The sequence below is a fragment of the Osmerus mordax genome, chromosome 24 (genome assembly GCF_038355195.1).
Source record: "Osmerus mordax isolate fOsmMor3 chromosome 24, fOsmMor3.pri, whole genome shotgun sequence".
Classification (NCBI taxonomy): Eukaryota; Metazoa; Chordata; class Actinopteri; order Osmeriformes; family Osmeridae; genus Osmerus; species Osmerus mordax.
In genome coordinates, this window is record NC_090073.1 from 7,295,185 (window position 1) to 7,314,840 (window position 19,656).

Below are 19,656 nucleotides of genomic sequence, written 5' to 3' on the forward strand. Positions count from 1 at the left end.
TCAAACTTGTGAACCCGGCTGCAAATTCACCTGCAACCTCAGCCTGCAGTCCTGTTTGAGATGTTTTGTTTGCACTACAACGTCACTGGCACGGTCCGTTTTTAGAGCACGTGTTTTCTATCGATCATGAAAGGCAATGGAGTGAACGATGCCGTGTTTAGATAGGAAGCAATGACTCGTCGGTTATCACAGATGACCACGAGCCCGGTGCATGAGTCAGCAGACCAACACTTACCGTTGTGTCCCCCTGTGTCTCCCTTTCCCAGCATCCTGCTCCGTTCGTGGTCTCCAGAGGAAAAGCTCCCCAGCCACAGGTTTTCCAGACCCCTGTCACAGGTAACCAGATCTCGCTGATGAAGGATGTGCTGCTGTAGCACAAAGCCAGGGCCTTTCCAACCTAACAGCTGGAAATGCTGGAGTCTGGTTGAGGGTTTCCCCTTCTAATACTGTGTGAATGTCACGCACTACAAACACAGGAAGCCAAAGTTCTTTCAATAATTTTTTTCCACGCGGGGAGTGTGTGTATAAACTCAAAGGTTACCGTTTAAAATATCTGACATTTCAATTGAAGCAGTCTGGAAATAGTTTGGACCCAGGTTGCTGTGAGGAAGAGGGCATGATTAGCTCCCTACTAAACGAAGGCCTTGACCTTTTCGTGGTCTGCTCGCAGAGTGTCTCATTATCCTAAGCCCTTCTTGTGTGTTGTCTGTCATTGCAATGAAGCAAGGAGGTTGGGGGTTATCGCTTGATATCTGCTGGAGTTGAGCTACGCTTATTTAATGTTCCAGTAACAAAACGAAGAAGAGGATGGGAGGTGGGGGTGGGTGGGTGGGTGGGTGGGTGAAGGCGTCTGGAACAACTTCAGTGAGTTAAGAAGAGAGAATGTTGTGGGAAAGTTCGTTGGGAGATATTTGAAGTATGTCTAACTGCTCCAGTCCCAAGCGCGGGTCCCACAGAAGACACAACATGGGAGCCGAAAGAGCAGGAAAAAACACACGAGACCTTTTAATGGCAGAAGGAATTCCAGTCATTCTAGCGGTTCTGCGGACGTTACATGGAGTTAGATAAATACGGCCCTTTTGGCCTGAGGTCTGAACTTCATAACATACAAGCTCTTTATCTGGGGAAGGCTAACGTCTACCCAGGCAGACTGACATGGCTGATCAGTTCTGGGATACTGTGTTCTCGTTGTGATGCAGAACATATCTCAGGCTCCGTGAGGGGATGTGTGGCTCATAGGAATGGTTTTCCTTTCTTTTTTTAACCAAACAAATCCCCAGGAGCCGATCCCAGACACGATGTTCCTGAAAACCTTCTCCGACCGGCTGCCGTAATTCCAGTTGACGGTCAAGTATTTTGTGTGTTCTTTGGTCTTGTTAACTTGTAAACTCCCCCCCCCCAAGCTGAGGAGAAGGGGGGGGGGGGGGGGAAGATGCACCAATCAAAACAAATCTGGTCTTGACAAGCGGCATTCTTTCTAGAACATTCCTCCTTTCTGTTCAGCGTGATTTAAGAAGCAATATCTGCTCATGGCATGTCATCTCCCTTCCTTAGGTTGTTTTAAGGAGGGGGTGGGGGGGGCGAGGGGCTGTTGGTGCCTGAGGATGTCTTTGTGTCGACATGAACGAGCTCTCCGATTTAGATGTCTGGGCAGATGGATCTTTTGCAAAACGCGAGGGGGTTCATGAGACGTTCAGTGTGAATCTTTTTGAAGTTCTATCAGTGTTCGGGACGCCCCCCCGCCGCCGGGCAGACGATGGAGCGACCGCCTCGAGGGTCCTTCTCGAGGGACGAGAGGCTTTCATCGAGCGGGCTCCACGAAGCGCACGGAACTTCACGCTCATCCGTCACAGCTGGTTTCGTCTGCGGAGAACTTTACGTGCTTGTGGTGTTTATGGAGGCAGGTGGGCCAAAAGGCTTGGAAGCTTCCCTTCAGATCTCTGAGGGGGTTCTGGGGGGTGGAGGGGAAGGATTCTGTTCCCCCCCCCCTCCCCCGTTTTTCTGTCATTTTTAAGATCCGCTCACCCCTCTTTCCCCTCATTTTTCATCTCGAGTTGGACTCCAGATCCTTCTCTCGCAGCCCCTCTGGGGGACATCGCATTCCTGCTGTCTCGCTCCTCTCCAGTATCAACTCCCACTGTTGTCTTCCTTTAACGCCGTTCATCGAGTGGCTTTAAAATGGAAACGAGACTTACTCGCTCTTGTACGTTTCTGATGAGAGGAGTTTCCCACTGTACTCTACATGGTTATGTTCTTCAGGCTGGTGTACAGCGGATACAATTTGTGCGTCTAGTATAGATTCTACGTATTCTTGCAGCTTGACCTGGAAGTTTTACAGCCCAGTGAGGCCATCAGCTCCTCCCTATCCTCTCAGGTTCAGCTGAGGCTCATCATCATGGGTCTCCTTGTCCTGCCCAGCCTAGCTCCTCTCTGTTGACCAGGTTCCAGGGCCAGCGGGGGGGAGAGAGGAGAGGGCTCTTGGCCAGGCCCCCTTCCTCCAGTGGAGGTCTCCTCCATTTGAAAGGGGAGACAGGCCTCCCTCCCCGGCAGTGGGGGATTAGTGAGTGGAGGCCTTTGAGAGAGAGGGAGAGAGAGAGAGGCAGGGGGAGGGGCTGGGAAGAGTCCCGCCCTGGACACTCGGGCGTGTTGTGCTGCTCTGGCTGGCAGGAACATAGCGGCTCAGTGAGGCCAGCATGCCCGCAGGGCCCCCGGGGGGCCCCGGCCCCTCTGACAAGACCCTCTGTCCTGGCTGAGAGGTGCCGAGCTCTGCTGTATCAGGTGATCAGCCCTGACCTGAAAAGCCTCCTAAAAGGCTTCTCCCCCCCGTTCCTGTTTTTAGTCCCTCCTGAGTGGAGTGGAGTGGGATGCGTGGAGACCCCCCCCCCCCCCCCCCCCCCACGTTTAGCAGGGTGTTTGATATCCTGAGAAAAAGCCTCGGACAATAGCGTCAGTGACGGCAGGGAGCTCTCGGAGGCTGGTGTTTGCTTTCCTCTCCGGCCTCACAAGGCCTGTCCTTGTGTGCGGGGGAGAGATGGGCATGGAGGGGTCGGCGCAGGGCAGTGGGACACTAGTGAGGCCCTCTGTCATTCCCAAACTGTACTTAAGCCATCCCCCCCACCCCTCCCCATAGACTCCCAGTAGCCCCAGGACAGGGGCAGCCATTGTACCAGACCCAGAAGCCCCTTATGTAGGTGCGTGCGGAAACTGGGAGTGTAGCCGACGGCACCAGACGTCACACACGGAACACTGGAACTCCTGTGTCGGCGGTTTCCAGAAGACTCCTCCCCTTTATCTGCGCAGTCTAGTGTGACCTATTCAGGGACAGCCACTTGGCTTGATCAAGACCCCAGACCTCGGTGGGTAAAGACCGGCTCTAGCACCTGAGCCGTAGCCCCGCCCCTCCAGCTGCTCTGGTCTCTCCAGGCCCTGGGGTCTTGGTGGGGGGGGGCGGTCTAGCCTCCTCCCTAGGAGAACAGGTCTGGAGCCCGGCCCAGATCCCAGGGACCCGAAGCCGAGACCGGCGAGCGTCCGGCCGCCTCCAGGACTCTGGAGGAATCGGGATGTCTGTTTCCAACATCAGGAAGTGACCGCAAACGGGATCCCTGCTGGGGCGGGCAGGGAGCGCGGCCAGGCTGCCTCTCACGAGGGGGCGGGCGCGTCATCGGACCGTTAAAGGACCAGGATCCACCCCCCCGTCTGGGTTTCCGTTCAGTACACTTTGAGGTTGTTGAGGGCAGCCTTGGTGGGATACCTCATCCTGTGTCGGAGACGGGCTGGTTACTGTATAAATAACCTCCCTGCTGGACGGAGGCCAGTCACGCTGTCACTGTGGGCCGCGTGCAGGCAGGGGGGGGGGGGGGGGGGGGGGTTCTTCTTGCAGGTTGAGGCCACTCTAGCCTCTGTATCCGTCAGTCCATCCATCCATCCGTCTCTTTCTCCATCCCTCCATCCATCGCGTGGGCTGGCCAGCTGCTTGGCTTCACCCCGGGGCTATTTTGGGGGGGTGTGGCGGGGCGGGCGCTGCAGAGCTGCGGTTGTTGTAACAGCAGAGCACAAATGGGAGACTTGGCACGCAGCGGCAGAAATATCAGAAGATGTTTTTGAAACTCCTGAAAAAGAGGTTCTCTCCCTCACCGTTTTACATTTACATTTAGTCATTAAGCAGACGCACTTATCCAGAGAGACTTACAGTAAGTACAGGGACATTCCCCCGAGGCAAGTAGGGTGAAGTGCCTTGCCTAAGGACACAACATCAATTGCGCGGCTGGAATCGAACCGGCAACCTTCTGATTACTAGCCCGATACCCTAACCGCTCAGCCACCTGACTCCCTTTAGTAAGAGATGCAGATCTTCAGGATGTCAGGAAGTCATCTTCTTTTGACTAAGTACCAGGCCCTCTACAGTCTCCCCCCCCCCCCCCCCCCCCCCCCCCCTCATCCAAACAGGTTGAGCAGACACTGGCATGATGTGTTATTTCAGGTCTGAGTGGAGCTGCTGTGGGCCTGGCCTGAGCTGGGCTGTGTCTCTAACGGGGCCAGGCTAAGCTGAGCCAGTTAGGAGGAGAGAGGAGGAGGAGGAGGGGGGGGTAGGAAGATGGGGGAGGGAGGGGGGAGGCCTGGGAGCGGACAGTGGGGTCTTTTCACGGAGCCCCTGGCTGTTAAGCCCAGGTCCATTGTGGCCTCTGGACAGGCAGCATGCCTCTCCTCATCCCCACTGATTGATCAGCACGGCTGTTTTTCTCTCCCCTGTCGTGGAAAAGCAAACTGGGGCATTTTAGATCCCCCCCACCCCCTCTCTCCCAGCCTCTCCTTCCTCTCTCTCTCTCCCAGCCTCTCCTGCCTCCCCTCTCTCCCAGCCTCTCCTGCCTCCCCTCTCTTGGCCCCCAGGGCTGCTCATGGGGACATTTGCTTTATGAGGGAAATGTTGGACGCCAGAGATGGGCCGTTTTTATTAGTGAGGTTTGCGAAGGCGGTCAGTTGGTATGTCAACATTCCATAAGTTGTTGTCAAGGTAACCGTGTTGATGTGTGCCCGTGTATGTGCCAGCAAAAACAGCCACCTCAGCGCATTCAGCAACTCGATGTCGTCTTGAGTCGGGGAGAATGTTTTCCATGGCTGCGTTTGTTTGTCATAAATCACAATTACTTGACCGGTAAAAATGTTCTCTCCAGGTGAACCTGCAACCCCAGTCATAGACGGTTTTGGGATATTTATAACCCGCTCATTTAGAGATGAATTAGAAACACGAGTTGAGGTCATGTGGATCTGACTTTTAAACCGGATGTATCACAGTGCTAACGTGAGCGGCCTACTGCTGCATACTGAACATTATCACCTCAGCTGTCTCCACGGATGACAAGTTTCCAACCCCTCGAGAACTCTTCACCTCCAGACCTCCCAACACAAACCCCTCTCTCTCTCTCTCCCTCCGTCCACCACGGTCCAGCTCGCCCGCTCCAGGATAGATTGTTTCTCTTCCGTAATGGTCCCCTTCGCTGTGACTCAGTGTGTATGAAAGGGGTTGAATCCGAAGGCTCGTAAATTAAATGTATCGGGAAGTCCAGCGATTTTGACAAAGCCGTAATGAGCTCCAGATGTTTAATGAGCTTGATATGCAGCTCCAGTTGGAGCCCTGTGGGGAATTTAATAAGGATGAAAAATGTGTTGCTCATAGCTTCCCCCGTGGATAAATAAACCATGCTTGGCGAAGGCAATCCGGTCTATCTTGGTGCCTGTTGGTGGAACGCTGGCTATCTGCCCCAGGCTGCAGGGACCACCTACAGTATGGCCAGTCTTCAACCATCACATGAGGGGGCCATGTCTGTCACAGGAGTCTGGAGGTTTTCAGCATGCACTGAGGATGTGTGTCTGGTACTGTGTGTGAGGGACAGAGAGAGAGAGAGAGAGGGAGGGAGAGGGAGATGGGGACAGACGGAGAGAGAGAGAGAGAGAGAGACACGGAGGCTGGCCGCAAATTTGGGGCCAAAAGTCACATGTTCAGCTATTCTTGTTTTTGAGGCATTGGAGTCGCGGAGGCTGTTAGAGGAAGACTGCAGTTCAGTTTACACTGCAGCCAAATACTTTTCGTACGGCTCCATCACTTCTCTCTCTTCCCCTCGCCATAGGGAACTCCCTGTCAACTAGTTCACCATATGTGCTCTAATGGCGGCTCATTATTCAGGCGAGGTGCGGACGCGAGCTCGTCGGGGCCGAGCAGGAGTGTCGCTGTCAGAACGGATGAAGCCAGAGAAGCACATGGCCTGGATAGGAGACCTGCTCCCAGCTGCCCATTGTCTCTGTGTCTCTAATGCTCGTTTGTCTCTAATCTCGTCCATATGGTTTTCATCAGAGCTGTCTCCCAGGCTGTGTGGGGAGGGGGGGGGGAGGAGGAGGAGGAGGAGGGGGGGGGAGAGGGTAGAAGGAAGAGGGGGAGGAGGAGGGGGGGGGGGAAAGGGTAGGACGAAGAGGGAGGAGAGGGAGAATAGGGGGATTGGAGCATGGCAGGGAGCAGGGCAGGAACGTGGGGGTTTTGTAGGCCTTGGCTTTTAATAAAGATCTGTGGTCTCCATCGTGGTGTTGTTGAGCACAGTCAGGTAGAGTTGGGCCTCGTGCACTGCTCCTCTGCAGGGCTGCAGCGGGGCGCTGGGGGCTCTGGCTGGGTGCGAAGCGTGTCGGCAGGGCTGGTGTGGGGTTACCCTGTGTTTTGACACGGCGGGAAGCCTGTGGCGGCCTGGCTGATAGGAGTCTCACAGATCAGCCTCCCGCTCAGCGCCTTCCTGGAGGCCCTGGACCAGCAGCCAGCAGCTAGACGGAACTGGACCTGGACTGGATCTAGTAAATGAAGGGCATTATGCGATAAGTGAACACGTTTTTTTTTTTAAAGCTAAAGAAAGTATGTTTTGGTTGCTGTGTCTGATGCCAGAGGAGGCCCTGTCGTTCACCTGTCAACAATGGGCAGATTATTACAGATGGTGGAGGAGCAATGACAGGGAATAATAAGAGGGGAAAGCAGAGGAGGAGGGGTGGGACTCGGAGGACCTCCATGCTTGTATTCTGTTGGAAAGGAAATACTGTACATAACTCTCTTTCCTCTCCCTCCCTCCCCCCGCCCCGCATCGTTATCATGTCTAAGTGTGTAGGAGGCCGTCTTGAGTACAGGACTTTCTTCAAGCACCAAGCAGATCCAGTCCTCCCTAAAATAGCCCCCCCCCCAGCCTGGGCCGGGTCCTGCCAGCGTGCGTCTCTCCCGTGCCCTGTAATCGAAGCTCCAGGGGCGGGCAGGAGGACGAGGCACCGCGGCCCCGTCTGGAGCCAGACGGAGGGCTCCTCTCCTCCTCCTCCTCCTCCTCCTCCACCGCTCCGCCACCACCGGCCCGCGTCTGCCGCCCCATGATCCGAAACAGCTGACCCCCCCCTCCTCCAGCCGCCGCCATCTTTCGCTTCCTGTTTGTTTGTGTCTCCGTCCTGTCCCAGTCCGTGGCATGTTTGCGTTGTTCCATGAGTGGCTCGTTCCATCTCTCTGTCTCTCTGTCTCTGTCTCTCGCCCGCTCTTGCGTTCAGTCTTTCGTTTATTATTTCGTGCATTCTCTCGTTCGTTCCCTCCTCACTCGATCATTCTCGTCGGCCCATGTCACTGTTTAGTTTTGGCTGCGCCCCCCCCCCCCCTCCCCCCCCCTCTCTGAAGAGCCTTGGACATAATAACCATTCTGGCAGTTGATTAACTTTTTCCCTCCCGTGTGTGACCACACATCTTAAAGAGAAACCGGCAGCAATCCTGTGGGACTTTTCTGATCAAAGGTGAATTGGTGGTGAAGCCCAGATGTGTGTGTGTGTGTGTGCGTGTGTGTGCGTCTATATATTCCCCTCCTGTCCTCTGCACTGTGTACAGCAGAGAGCAGGCAGCACACTGATGCAGCCGATTAGAGTTCAGAGCAGGTCTAATCATGGCTTCCTTCTCCTGGCTACAAGAAGGATTGCTTGTTGATGTAATTTTCCCCTCGCTTCCCTCCAAGCCCCCCCACACCATGTTCTCCCTCCAGGACAAACAGCCTTTTGTGTCCGGCGGCGGCGCCCCTTCTGCCAGGCCGAGCTGGTGTTCACCACAGCGGGGGCCATCGCTGGCACTGCCAGCGTGCCCAGGAGGCCTCTATAGAAAGGGGGCGCAGAGCGGACGTGGGGCTGTGGGAGCTGGGCGACGCCGCGCTGTCCCCCTGGTCATCCTGACCGGAGGAGACCTTCTAAGGTCAAACGCAGCTGCTCGGCTCGGCCCTCCCGTTTCTGTTGCTCTTGGTGCGTTGTGTCGTGTGTTTCTCTGCATTCCTGGCGAGTCTCATAGATTGGAGCTCCGATTAAAGCTCTAAATCACCGCTTTGGCGAAGTCTGCTGTTAGAAACGACCTCTGGAGCTTTTAATGAGGGTTTAATCAGTTGATAAGGAGCAGAATGACACACAGCCTAGATAAGGGCTCGATCCATCCCAAGGATTTACTGTAATGGGCATGGTGTTGGTGTGTCCAGGCCTTGGTGACTGTGCTGGGAGGTAATTTTAACCAGAGTGAACTACAGTGAGTAGTCTGGCATTGGACCTGGTAAAAGCTTCCTGGCATGGATCAGTTACTGGCCTGCCCATGCTCTGGAAAAAGAAAAGAATGATTGGCTCCAGTAGAGAAGGGGGAGATACTGTTCAAAGGGCTGATGAATTGGAAGCGGGTGCTATGGCCACTGTCTCTTCCCCCGGCCTCAACTCCTAACCCCGGCCTCCCATCTTCAGCCTCATCCCCTATTGTTAGCCCCAGCTCTCAGTCCCAGTCTCATCTCCGGCCCTGGCCCCAGGCCCTCAGATCCCAGCCTCCATCCCCAGCGGCTTCGAGCTCCGCCCCCGAGCCTCAACTCTTCTATCCGTTCCCCAGCGCCAGCCTCTAAACCTCAGCCTCTCGGCCCCATCCTCTCAGCCTCCGTCTCCGCCCAATCCACAGGCATGTCTGGGTTGTGTTAGTTGGGGGTGGAGCCCTCTTGATCCTGGGACGGGCCTCTGTGCCCCTGATGCCAGCCTGTGACGTGGGAGGGCAGGGCAGGGCAGAGAGCAGAGTTGTGAAACAGCACACCAATACTGAAGGGCTGTGTTGAGGGATGTCTATCTTCCTTCTGTGTCATGACAGGAACAGTCTTGGGAAAAAAAGACTTGTTTCTCTCTTTGCTATTCTAGACAGCTGTGTGTGTGTGTGTGTGAGTGTGTGTGTGTGTGGGGGGGGGGGGGGGGGGGGGCTCTACAATGAGCTCTCAGGTGGTCAGCGTTAGATGCACTGCATCGAACCGTTCAGAGCTGTTTTATTTGTTGGGATTCCTGGCAGTAAAAGTGTCTGGGCTGAGTTACTGGTTATGTGCTGCTAGCAGAGACACCAGGTGGGTTGTGTGGTCTGGCTGCAGGTGCCTGGGGTCCATTTCACCAGGAACTCACATACACACACACACACACACACACACACACCTGCAAACCAAACTCAAGTCATTAGTACAAAGCTCACTTGTCACATAATCAAACTAGTTCAATGTTCATTCGTGTCCAGTATGTCTGCTCTGGGTTTTACTGATAACAAATGAAGGTTCAGTGCATTAGAACCAATGACACAAATACACTTAGTGTCATCTTGTCTGTACCAGAATGTCATGGCTCCTCAACAATGTGCTTGTAGCGCCCCCCTGAGGCCTGTTGATGCACTAACATTCTGCCCAGATCATTGTCTCGATATCTGTGGAAAAACACTTGGATGACAGGCCATTAAACTGATGCATGCCTCCCTCAGGTACAAACCATTTGATAAAGCTCGCTGTTTCACCACGGTAATCTCAACAGACCGTGTTGTGTAACGCCTGTATCGGTACCAAACGGCTCCACATCTGGGGTCCATGGAAGTCGAAAGCTGGAGAGCCCTCTCCGAACGGAGAGGGAGAGTCAGTTCCAGACATCTGTTACCATGCGAACGGAATCTCTCGTCATCATCAAGCCCGGAGGGGCTGGAGCCCAGCTGAGGGGCAATCAGGAACTTAACGAGGTCGACGCAGGCTGACAGGAAGTAGCGGGGCAGGAGATGAATGTGAGATTGATTAGGAGGGAGGAGGACAGCTAATAGGAGAAGAATGCTCAATGAGGCTCACGCGATAGAAAGCCTGATAGCCAAGGCTGTGGGAGGGGCCTCACCATACCCATGTGGGAGGGGCCTCGCCACAAACCTTATCCACGGGGGATTTTGTGGCCATGGTGACTTGACCTCGGTACCACCATGAGCACCACCAGGACGAGAACCGGACAGAGAACTTGGGATGAGGTAACAAGGCCATCATCTGCCTGTTCCTTCTCTTCAGCCGCTTGAGAAACATTTCCACACCCCTCCCCCCCCCCCCCCTTCGATTAAGCAACGATGTGGAAACAACAGAAACAGCCTCTCTTGACGACGAACAGAAGAGACGGCTCTTTGTCTCATCTGGCGGCTCGCTCACACGCACAGCGGCCTCCTCCGTGTGGGCCGGAGCGCTGGGAGGCCGGCACCTGCTTTCAGTTTGAGCTGCAGGACCCGGAGGGAGGCCGCTCCTAACCTGGTCCCCCCCCTTTCTCTGTACCCCCCAGGAGTTCTCCTCTCCAGACTTCAGGAGCAACTCTGTGTCCAGCCGCACCCCCACCCCTCCTGGACGCTACTCCCCCCTCAGCCCTGTGGACCGGGACATGTCCATCTCTCCCAGACGCAGGTAAGACCCGCCCCTCACCCCCCGCTCTGCTGCTTAACAACACTGTCACAGTCTCCTCCGGGTACCCTCATTCTAAACATGTGTTCAAATTAGCTGTATGACTTGATGGATAATGTGGTAAAACAGAGTCCAGGTTATACACTTTCTAAGACGTCTAGCTATTCAACACAGCTGGTGGAATTCATCCCTCATCTACATTGGGTATTCATGGAACAGGTTTGCGAATCAGGATAAGTCCACGCCTTCAGTAACGAGTACGGTACATCAAATCCAAGCGCTCCTCAGGTCGTCTGGTTTATCCATCTTCCTTCTAGAAGGTGTGCAGTGTCTGTGTGTGTGTGTGTACGTCGGGCTGCAGGAGTTGGGAGGTGTGTGTGTCTGTACAGCCTGTGTGCATGCATGCGGGGCTGGAGGAGTCTGGTTATGCGTGTGTGTGACTGTAGGAGTCTGGGTATGTGTGTGTGTGTGACTGTAGGAGTGTGGTTTGTCTTGGCCCCTGCACCTCCAGCGGCCCCTGGCCAGCTCTGTGAAGCGTCATGCTCTGGCGCTACACCCGGCCTCCTCTCATCCCCCAAAAACGTCTTATTTTACTTCTTCCCCTAATTGGCCCCCTAGTCTGTAGACCCCAGTCTGCTCACCATGCCTCACCCCCCTTCCCAACCGACCAATCACAGGCTAAGCTACACCCCCTGTACCGGCCCCTTTCTCTCTCTGAACCAATGAGAGGAAGCAACAGGGCACACCTTTCAGCCAGACTTGTCCTTCTCCTGTCTCGCCTGGTGTAGATAGAGGTGTGTGTGTGTGTACGGTATGTGCAGCTGTGTGTGTGTGTGCTGAGTTGCCACAGCAGTGGATAGACGTGCGGCAACCATCACATCGGAAGACAGAGCTAAGCTGGTTCTTAAAGAATTGTTCTTCTCGCCTGGTTCTCCTTTGTTTCTGAGGTGAGTCGGGTCTTAGTTTGGATTTGGCTTGGTAATGACTTCAAGGATCGTTTGATGAGTGTTTACGTGAGGAGTGATGCCAAGCAGTGCTGAAAAAGACATTTCTATTGTCCAAATGTTGTTGACTTCAGAGCAGCGATACTATCTTGTGTTATGACTGCACACATTTCGAGGCTTATTTACACACCGGTGTTTTTGTCTCGATGCTAATCGTGGTCTCTCTCTGCCAAGTGTGGATGTGAAAACATAAGGGATGTTTTACAATGCGGGCAGATACTGAACGTGCTGCGAAGAGTACGTGCCCCAGAGGCAAACTCTTCAACGAATTCTAAAGATACTACACAGTTTCATAGATTTCAGTTTGTTTCGTTTTTTTTCCATCAAGTGTCCCTGATCTGTGGCGCTCCAGTGTGCATTGAGAGCAATGTTTGTCGTCTAGCAACTTCTGTCAGAATGACCTGAAGATGTGTGTTCAAGCCTAGTCACTCACTTCTGACATGCTGTTTGTTTTGCTCTCAGGCTTTCGGGGCTGTGTGTGAGCCAGCATTTCCACTGGTTTTCTGCTTCACAGTCACCAGAGACGAGGAAAGGGGGAGAAAGGGAAGCGGATCGTGGAGGGTGGAGTGGAGCACGAGGGAGGATTTTGGAGGGTGTGTTGAAGGGAGTCTGTTTTCAATTTGAGCCATGTTCTGCGAGGCAGGGAAAAGGGGGGTCATTTGGCTTCAGCCAGAGATTTACAGTCTTGTGTCTTTTTGCCATCTACTGTTTCAGCCGCGTTGCAATCGGCGTCGTTCGACTGCTGATGAAAGGCAAACGGCGCGCGGGCACACGCGCACGTTGGATACAAAACCAACAAACACAAACAAATCATGAAAGGATGTACACTACAGTGCTGTGTTCAAATCATCCTAGGCACGTTTTTTTTTTCTTTTCTTTTTTTTTTCCTGTGGTCGTTTTGAACAACACCAGAGCATTCATCTGCTCTGATTTACTCACGCGCAGATAAAAGGAATCGGGTCGTTTTTGATGCTTTGGGAGTTGCAGTCAGAGCTGGCCCGCGATGACACGGGCTCATCCAGATGAGGGGAGTTGGCGGACTCCACCTGACAGCTTGGCCTGGGGGCTTCTGGGCGGGGGGGGGGGGGGGGGGTTCAGCCTAGTTGGCTGCAGGTGAGCGACACCTCGCCACACCTGTGCCTCAGGCTGGGTCTGGCCAGACCGGTTCATGCCTCTGCTGCGTGTGCGCCGTCTTCCCTGTCCGTCAGTCTACCTGTCACTTTTAGTTTCTCTGTTGAACTGCTGATGGGCGGGGAGGAGATTAATTTGCCAACCGCACGCAACCGCGGAATGAACGCGCTGTTCAGTTAACACCGTTTCCACCACCCCAGCGCTTAAGAATGTGCTCGTAAAACGTGCTAATGGCGAGCTACTGCGCTGTTAGCTAATCTGCTAATTACACAGCGCACCGACTACACCCTGAGGTGTCAGCTCTCCTCTCAGCCGTTTCCTACAAACACCACCAGCGCTTTCCCCCTGTTAAAATGACCCAGAAACAAGGTTTGGGATTTTCCGGTAACTGTTCTGTCCTGAGGCTTCAAAGGTGTCCGTTGACTGCAGCGTGTCATAAACGTGCTCCTCTTAGATAGGCAGGCTGATAGAACATGATAGAAATATCACGCCTGTGTGCTTTTTCTTTTCCATTCAGGAATGCCTCAAGGCAAACTACAGGACGCTGGTCTTTATTGCCTCAGTCATGGCTGCGTCTGCAATGGCAGCTTCCTGGAAAGATTTAGACACTGCTGCAGCTACTTTTTCCCCTACGAGGGGTTAAGAGCCGTCTCTGTGGTAAAGGACATCTGGGAGATCTGTAGGGATAAGGGGTTAGTAGTATAGTGTAGTTGTATGTTTTGGCTGTAAGACCTACAAACTTTCCATTATGTCTTCTGCCTGGAGGTCAAACTGGGGAGAGGAGGAGCTCTGTAGGTAGATGGGAAGGTGATCCTCTCAGGGCTGAGGGAAGGAGGTGAGATTGGAGGCTGGCTTTGGCAGGTCGCCTGGGGCGGGGGGGTGCGCCTGCAATGTAGACTTTGCGCCGGCGGGTCAAAGTCACAGAGATGACTGGACTCCTGTCTTCATTTCCGCTGGATTCTGTCAAAACAACCAAGCAAGGTCCACCAGGACTTCCATGTTGCCTTTCGGATACCTTATGGACGCTTCTACCGTCAACAGTACAGTGCATGTATGGAAGGACAGATTCGCCTGTCTGTTCGCTCAGCCAAAGTACACACAGCACCGTGTGTAGGTCATTGTAAAAGTCTTTTATTTGTATTTGTTGTGTTTTTTTATGTTCTGTGTGGAGCCCAGAGGGAGGATGTTGACGTTCGAGCTAACAGAGATGCCAGTGAAAAGACGCTGACCTTTAACCTTCCCCTCTGCAGCAGCTCCAGCAGTGACTTCGCCATGCAGAGGTTCGACCGTGACTCGGAGGTCTACAAGATGATCCAGGAGAACAAGGAGTCTCGCACGGCCCCCAGGCAATCCAACACCTTCCGCATGCTGCAGGAGGTCCTGGAGGCTGACGAGAAGGGTGAGGGGAGGGCCTCCTATATACATTTAGTCATTTAGCAGACGCTCTTATCCAGAGCGACTTACAGTAAGTACAGGGACATTCCCCCGAGGCATGTAGGGTGAAGTGCCTTGCCCAAGGACACAATGTCATTTTGCACGGCCGGGAATCGAACCAGCAACCTTCTGATTACTAGCCCGATTCCCTAACCGCTCAGCCACCTGACTCCCCTGTACACACGCACACAGTCATCATACCAACACACGCAATACACACAATCACTACACCGACACACACACACTCATCACGCACACGCTCATATCACACACTCTCTGCCCCCCCTGTATGACCCCAGTGGCTCAGCAGCTGTGTCTGGTGGACCCAAGCCATGCGTGCTTCCTTCCGCTTCTCCCGTGGTTCAAATAAACCCCCGTCGGTCGTGCAGCCATCAGTAGAAGACAGACCCCTGTATACACACGGATAACTCACCAAAATTACATTCACAGTCCAATTCATTCGGTTTTGGCGCAATTCACCCGGGTGATTCTCGCTGGACGTCCGTTCCATCCAGGGCTAGCTTCATCAGACAGGACAGGACTGTGTGCCCAGGGAGAGACTGTTGGTTCCCAGCCTCACATGGTCCTCACCTGTGCTGGAGCTGAGCCCCTCTCAGACACCAGCCCCCCTGCACGCGTTCCCTCCCCACACATGAGAGAGCAGCGAGGGAGTATACGGCCTCTGGTTCTATCCTGGCAGAGAAAATAAATACCTGAAACTAGAAATAGCTTCTTTTTTTTCTTCCCCAAAGTGATAACAACTTGCATGGAGACGCGCTTGTCATGAAGGCTGTTATCGAGGTGATAAACTACAATGAGGTGAAGACAAACTATCTCTCCACCAGGAGGAGGCGGGGGGGGAGGGAGGGAGGACTGATGCACCCAGGGCTGTGAAGACAACCGCAGGGGTGATTGGATAAACAGGTTGTCAGCAGGGGGGGGGGGGGCGTAAGCCTGTCATGACTCCCCTGATGAGAGGCTGTGAATGAGGACGCTGCTGGCTCTGACCCTCTGCTCTTTCCCCTCTCCTCCTCCCTTTCCATCACTCCTCACCCTCCCTCTCCACCCCCTCTCCTCTCTCTCTCTCTCTCTCTCTCTCCTTTCCTCCCTGTCCTCTCTTCCTCCCTTTCCATCTCTCCTCACCCGCCCCCTCTCTCTCTCTCTCTCTCTCTCTCTCTCTCCCGTCCTCTCTTTCCCTTTCCATCTCTCCTCACCCGCCCCCTCCTCACTCCATCTCTCTCTCTCTCTCTCCATCTCTCCTCACCCGCCCCCTCCTCACTCCCTCTCTCTCTCTCTCTCCCTCCAGAGGCCGCTCAGCGATTCCCCGGGAACCTCTCGGCCCCCAGCCCCCCCAAGCCCAGCCCAGCGGTGGGAGGAGGGAGCAAGTACCACACCTGTGAGAAGTGTGGCTCCAGCATTGTGTAAGAGTCCATCTGGCCCTCCGCTCTGGCCAGCTCCCTCTGGGAAACCCGAGGACACCTTGCGCAACTTCTTAAACACATGTGACACATACAAGCCCTGACAATGATACCGTGGCCTTAGGCATGTGTTGTACCTCCATAAATCTACAGGAACATAATGAGTTGGTGTGCGTGCGTGTGTGTGTGGGCCTGGTCGTGTGGTTTGTGCTATGTCGCCGCAGCCGGCAAGGGTAAAACCCATCTGAGGGGTGAATTTGTTTTGTGTCTGTGTGCAGCACGCAGGCGGTGCGCATCATCGACGACCGCTTCCGGCACCCGGAGTGCTACACCTGCACAGACTGCGGCCTCAACCTGAAGATGCGCGGCCACTTCTGGGTGGGCGAGGAGATGTTCTGTGAGAAGCACGCCCGCGAGAGGTACCAGGGCGTGGGTGCCCCGCCTCGCGCCACCGTGTCCCCCCACCACTGAGGACCCCCCCCACTTCCTCCCTCACAGGACCCCCCCCCTCCCTCACACATGCCCCCCCCCCCCCCCCCCCCCGGCTGCCCCACCCTGGACCCTGAAGACCCCCTTACCTTCAGTTACAGACCCTGGGCCGGGGATAGGTGTGGGCGTTAGTCGTGCACTAGATGTGCCATTTCCTATTAGCATTTACGATAACTTCACTTTGCAGTTTTATCATACAGATTTTTTCTTTCCTGTCATTGTACGTGGTTTGGAAGTGTGCTTTTCAATGTCCTTATCCCAGACCACGTAGTCCATCTGGGTTGATACTGTAGTTGGCTCGAATGATAATACTGTACATCGGCATAATTTAAACCCTACTACACAACAGGACTGGTTTCCTGGTTGTACGAGCAGCCGAGATAAAATCCCTTTAAACTCCTATTGACTTCTCGAGACCCAATGTATAAGTAAAAAGAGACCTAAGATTGAAAATGACATAATTACGAATGGTGTGTGTGTGCGCAAGAGTGTTTTTCTGTGGGTGTTTCTGTGTGTGTGTGTGTGTGTGTGTGTGTGTCTGATGGTATTTCAGTTTGATCATTCATTTGAAGTGCCTGATTTATATTTGAATAACTGATTGGGGTTTTTTGTTACTGTAGAGTATTAGGCCTGAAGCCTTTAGGTTTCCTTCTTCCTCTTTTGTAAACACGACTACAGTATTTAGGAGAAACAACTTCTTGCCAATCTATACTTTAATTATGCTTAAACTTTTGCTTGTTGGTTAATGAGGGAATATTAAGACACATGCTATATACAAATTATCTTTCTTTGTGAATATATTTTTGATGGAGAAATACACCGTATTAAATTGTTTATTTGCTTATTACCGCACATATACACAATGCTGCATGACTTTTGTTTAGTTTGAAAAGGATTCACTTCAGTTACATAGGCACCTAGACCAAAACACGATAAGAACTTTTCATGGTGCACCTAGTCACACAGAATGAAGGTTTAAATGAAATTCAATATGTTCTGCATGGTGAAGGGAGATTTTCCAGAGAGACACTTCATGTACAGGTTGGTTTTGTCATGCACAGTGATGTTTAGGTATAGGTGTGTACATTTATGCTTATATAGTTTGTTGTACATTTACGTTATTCACAATATACTGTAGCTTAGCCTACCGCCTGTATTGTGAGAACTAAGTGAAGTTGACCACTCCTTGGTAGTACTCACTAGTAACACCCCAGGTGTGTGTACATTACATGACACCAAGTCTCCATGGACAGCAAGTGCCCTATTCTCACTAACTTAAAGGTGAATTGATATGTTTGCATGATGCTTTGTTTAAAAAAAATAAATGGCATCTTTGATGCTTTCTAAAAAGCTATCTAGTTTCAATGGTCATTGTGTAATTCCTTGAGAATCGGAGAAGGGGTGGGGACTTGTTATAGGGGGGTGGCTTACATGTGCTCTGCTGTTTAGTTTTGAAGCCAGGAGAGGGCCACAGTGAGAGAACGTTCTGGCATATGTTAAGGGCAAGGTTATTCTAGTGTGGGAAAAATAATTTCATGAACACTCCCTTAACTGACATTACTCATATGGATAGAAGCCTGTAATAATGGAGGTGAATTTTAGGCACATAAGTCAAACTTTATTGTGTTAACTACAATATATTGCTTTCAACTTTGGTTTAAAAGTGTTTTAAAAGTAATGGATTTGAAGGGCTTTGCTTTATTTTATTGATAGTACATGGTCACATCAAGATTCCAGAGATTTGGGGTATAAAGAGATTCAAGTTCAATGACTCTTGCTTAGAGACTTGTTGCTCTTGTGGTTAGTGGTAACTGATTTAAATTTAAATTTTTGGTTCTCGCTGTGATATATTGTTTTATTACTGTTGCTTGCTTTTTTCCACAGGTACACTTGCACTTATAGCTGTTCATGTTGTTTGGTTGTGACTTGTTTAACTACATGCTCTTATGGTTCTTCCCTTTGGCACTTACTTTGGTTGTTCACAATGTGTGCTTCATGTTTTGGCTACTCGCGATGTTTTTTGGCTATCTTGTTGTTATGATCAGTGACCTATGCACTTTGTAAAGCTCTCTCTTGGAAGTCGCTTTGGATAAAAGCGTCTGCTAAATGAATAAATGTAAATGTAAGTTGCACGGGTGTGGTTTTAGCATGGATGCCCAAGTTATGTCAAGAACCGCCACTAGATGGCGCAGTCTCATCATAGACGAACACAGTTTCCAAACTAACGACAATCGAACTTTACTCAACGTGTGATTTGTTTATTTGATCTCGATACGACCTCGTGATTGTAAGACTATTTTATAAAAGTAAACACAATCAATCTGGATTACATCCTTAGATGTGTTACAGCGTGTTGTGTGTTGTGACAGGGAGGGGGGGACGACATCACAGGGGAGATGCCCGCGGGGGGACTGTCCCATCCTGTGGCTGGTCAGCCACGAGCGTCACTTCCACCCAAAGACATGATCTCACCTCTTAGTCGTCTCATCCCTCCTTCCTCACCCTTTCCACCTTTCAGTTTCCCACCATTCCTCCCTCCTTCCTTTCTCCCCTTCCCTACTCCACCTGGAATGGAGTCCAGATGTGGATTGGAGGGAAGGAGGGAAGGAGAGATTGCTTGCTTAGCTATATAGAGAAAAGGAGAGGACGGGGGGGCGGGGCGGTGCAGAGAGAATGTTGGAACGACATAAAGGTTTGTCTGGATGCCATTAAGTACAATTTGATGTAATGTGCAGTTTGGGACGTGACATTTAAAATGGAAACTGTGCTCTCCAGATGAGAGAGGTCTAAGGGGGGAGAGAGGGGGGGGGAGCGCAGCAGTCAGAGGGGGGTGTTATACTTGAAGCCTTATTTAACGACTTGGATAAACAGCCCTCTGTTTCAGGCGCCGGGACCCTCGTTCTGGTTTTTCTTGAGGTAATCAGGCCGGCTCTGTGAGGGTGCTCCAGTGTACAGTATCATGTACAGGAAAAACAGCGCGCTGCTCCGGTGTGCAGGGTAGAGCACACTGCCCCATTGTGGGAGCAGGCAAGCTGGCATCAGTGAGGTGCCCGTGTTCCTGGATGTACTGGTGAATACATGTCACCCCCAATTGCACCGAGTCCCCTTTTTTTCGAATTCTCCCCTGGTTCACCTTTTCATATTTCAAAATGAATTCCAGATTTGACATGCTAGAGTTTCATACCTCCTCTGCCTCTCGTATATCAAAAAAGTGTTTTTTCAAGAGGAAATCTGCGGAGCGCTGTTGGGACGTGTGGACAAAGGAAGACTTGTTGAAAGGAAACTTTCGGAACTAGACGGCCTTGTGTGTTTGTTTGACTGGTCAGAATAGTTTTAGGACACAAAGACTTCTCACTTGACTCTCTAATATTAGCTGCAAGAGTGAATTTCAAAATGGGTATGAGGTGATTCCACCGCAGAGGAAAATAGGAAGTTTCTTTG

General features: G+C 52.3%; 1 protein-coding gene across 2 annotated transcripts in view; it reads left to right on the forward strand.

Annotated features, from left to right (window-relative positions):
- pdlim2 (PDZ and LIM domain 2 (mystique)) overlaps positions 1–16,244 on the forward strand; it is a 29,450-nt gene extending 13,206 nt beyond the window's left edge. Inside the window, exons 6-10 of one of the 2 annotated variants that reach the window (XM_067227987.1) lie at positions 267–336; positions 10,624–10,742; positions 14,125–14,273; positions 15,615–15,729; positions 16,005–16,244. In XM_067227987.1, the coding sequence (XP_067084088.1) occupies positions 267–336; positions 10,624–10,742; positions 14,125–14,273; positions 15,615–15,729; positions 16,005–16,197 (646 nt within the window). In that variant the 3' untranslated portion in view covers positions 16,198–16,244. The remainder of the gene's footprint in view (positions 1–266; positions 337–10,623; positions 10,743–14,124; positions 14,274–15,614; positions 15,730–16,004) is intronic. The other variant, XM_067227988.1, reaches the window with a different exon arrangement.
- Positions 16,245–19,656: the final 3,412 nt, after the last annotated feature.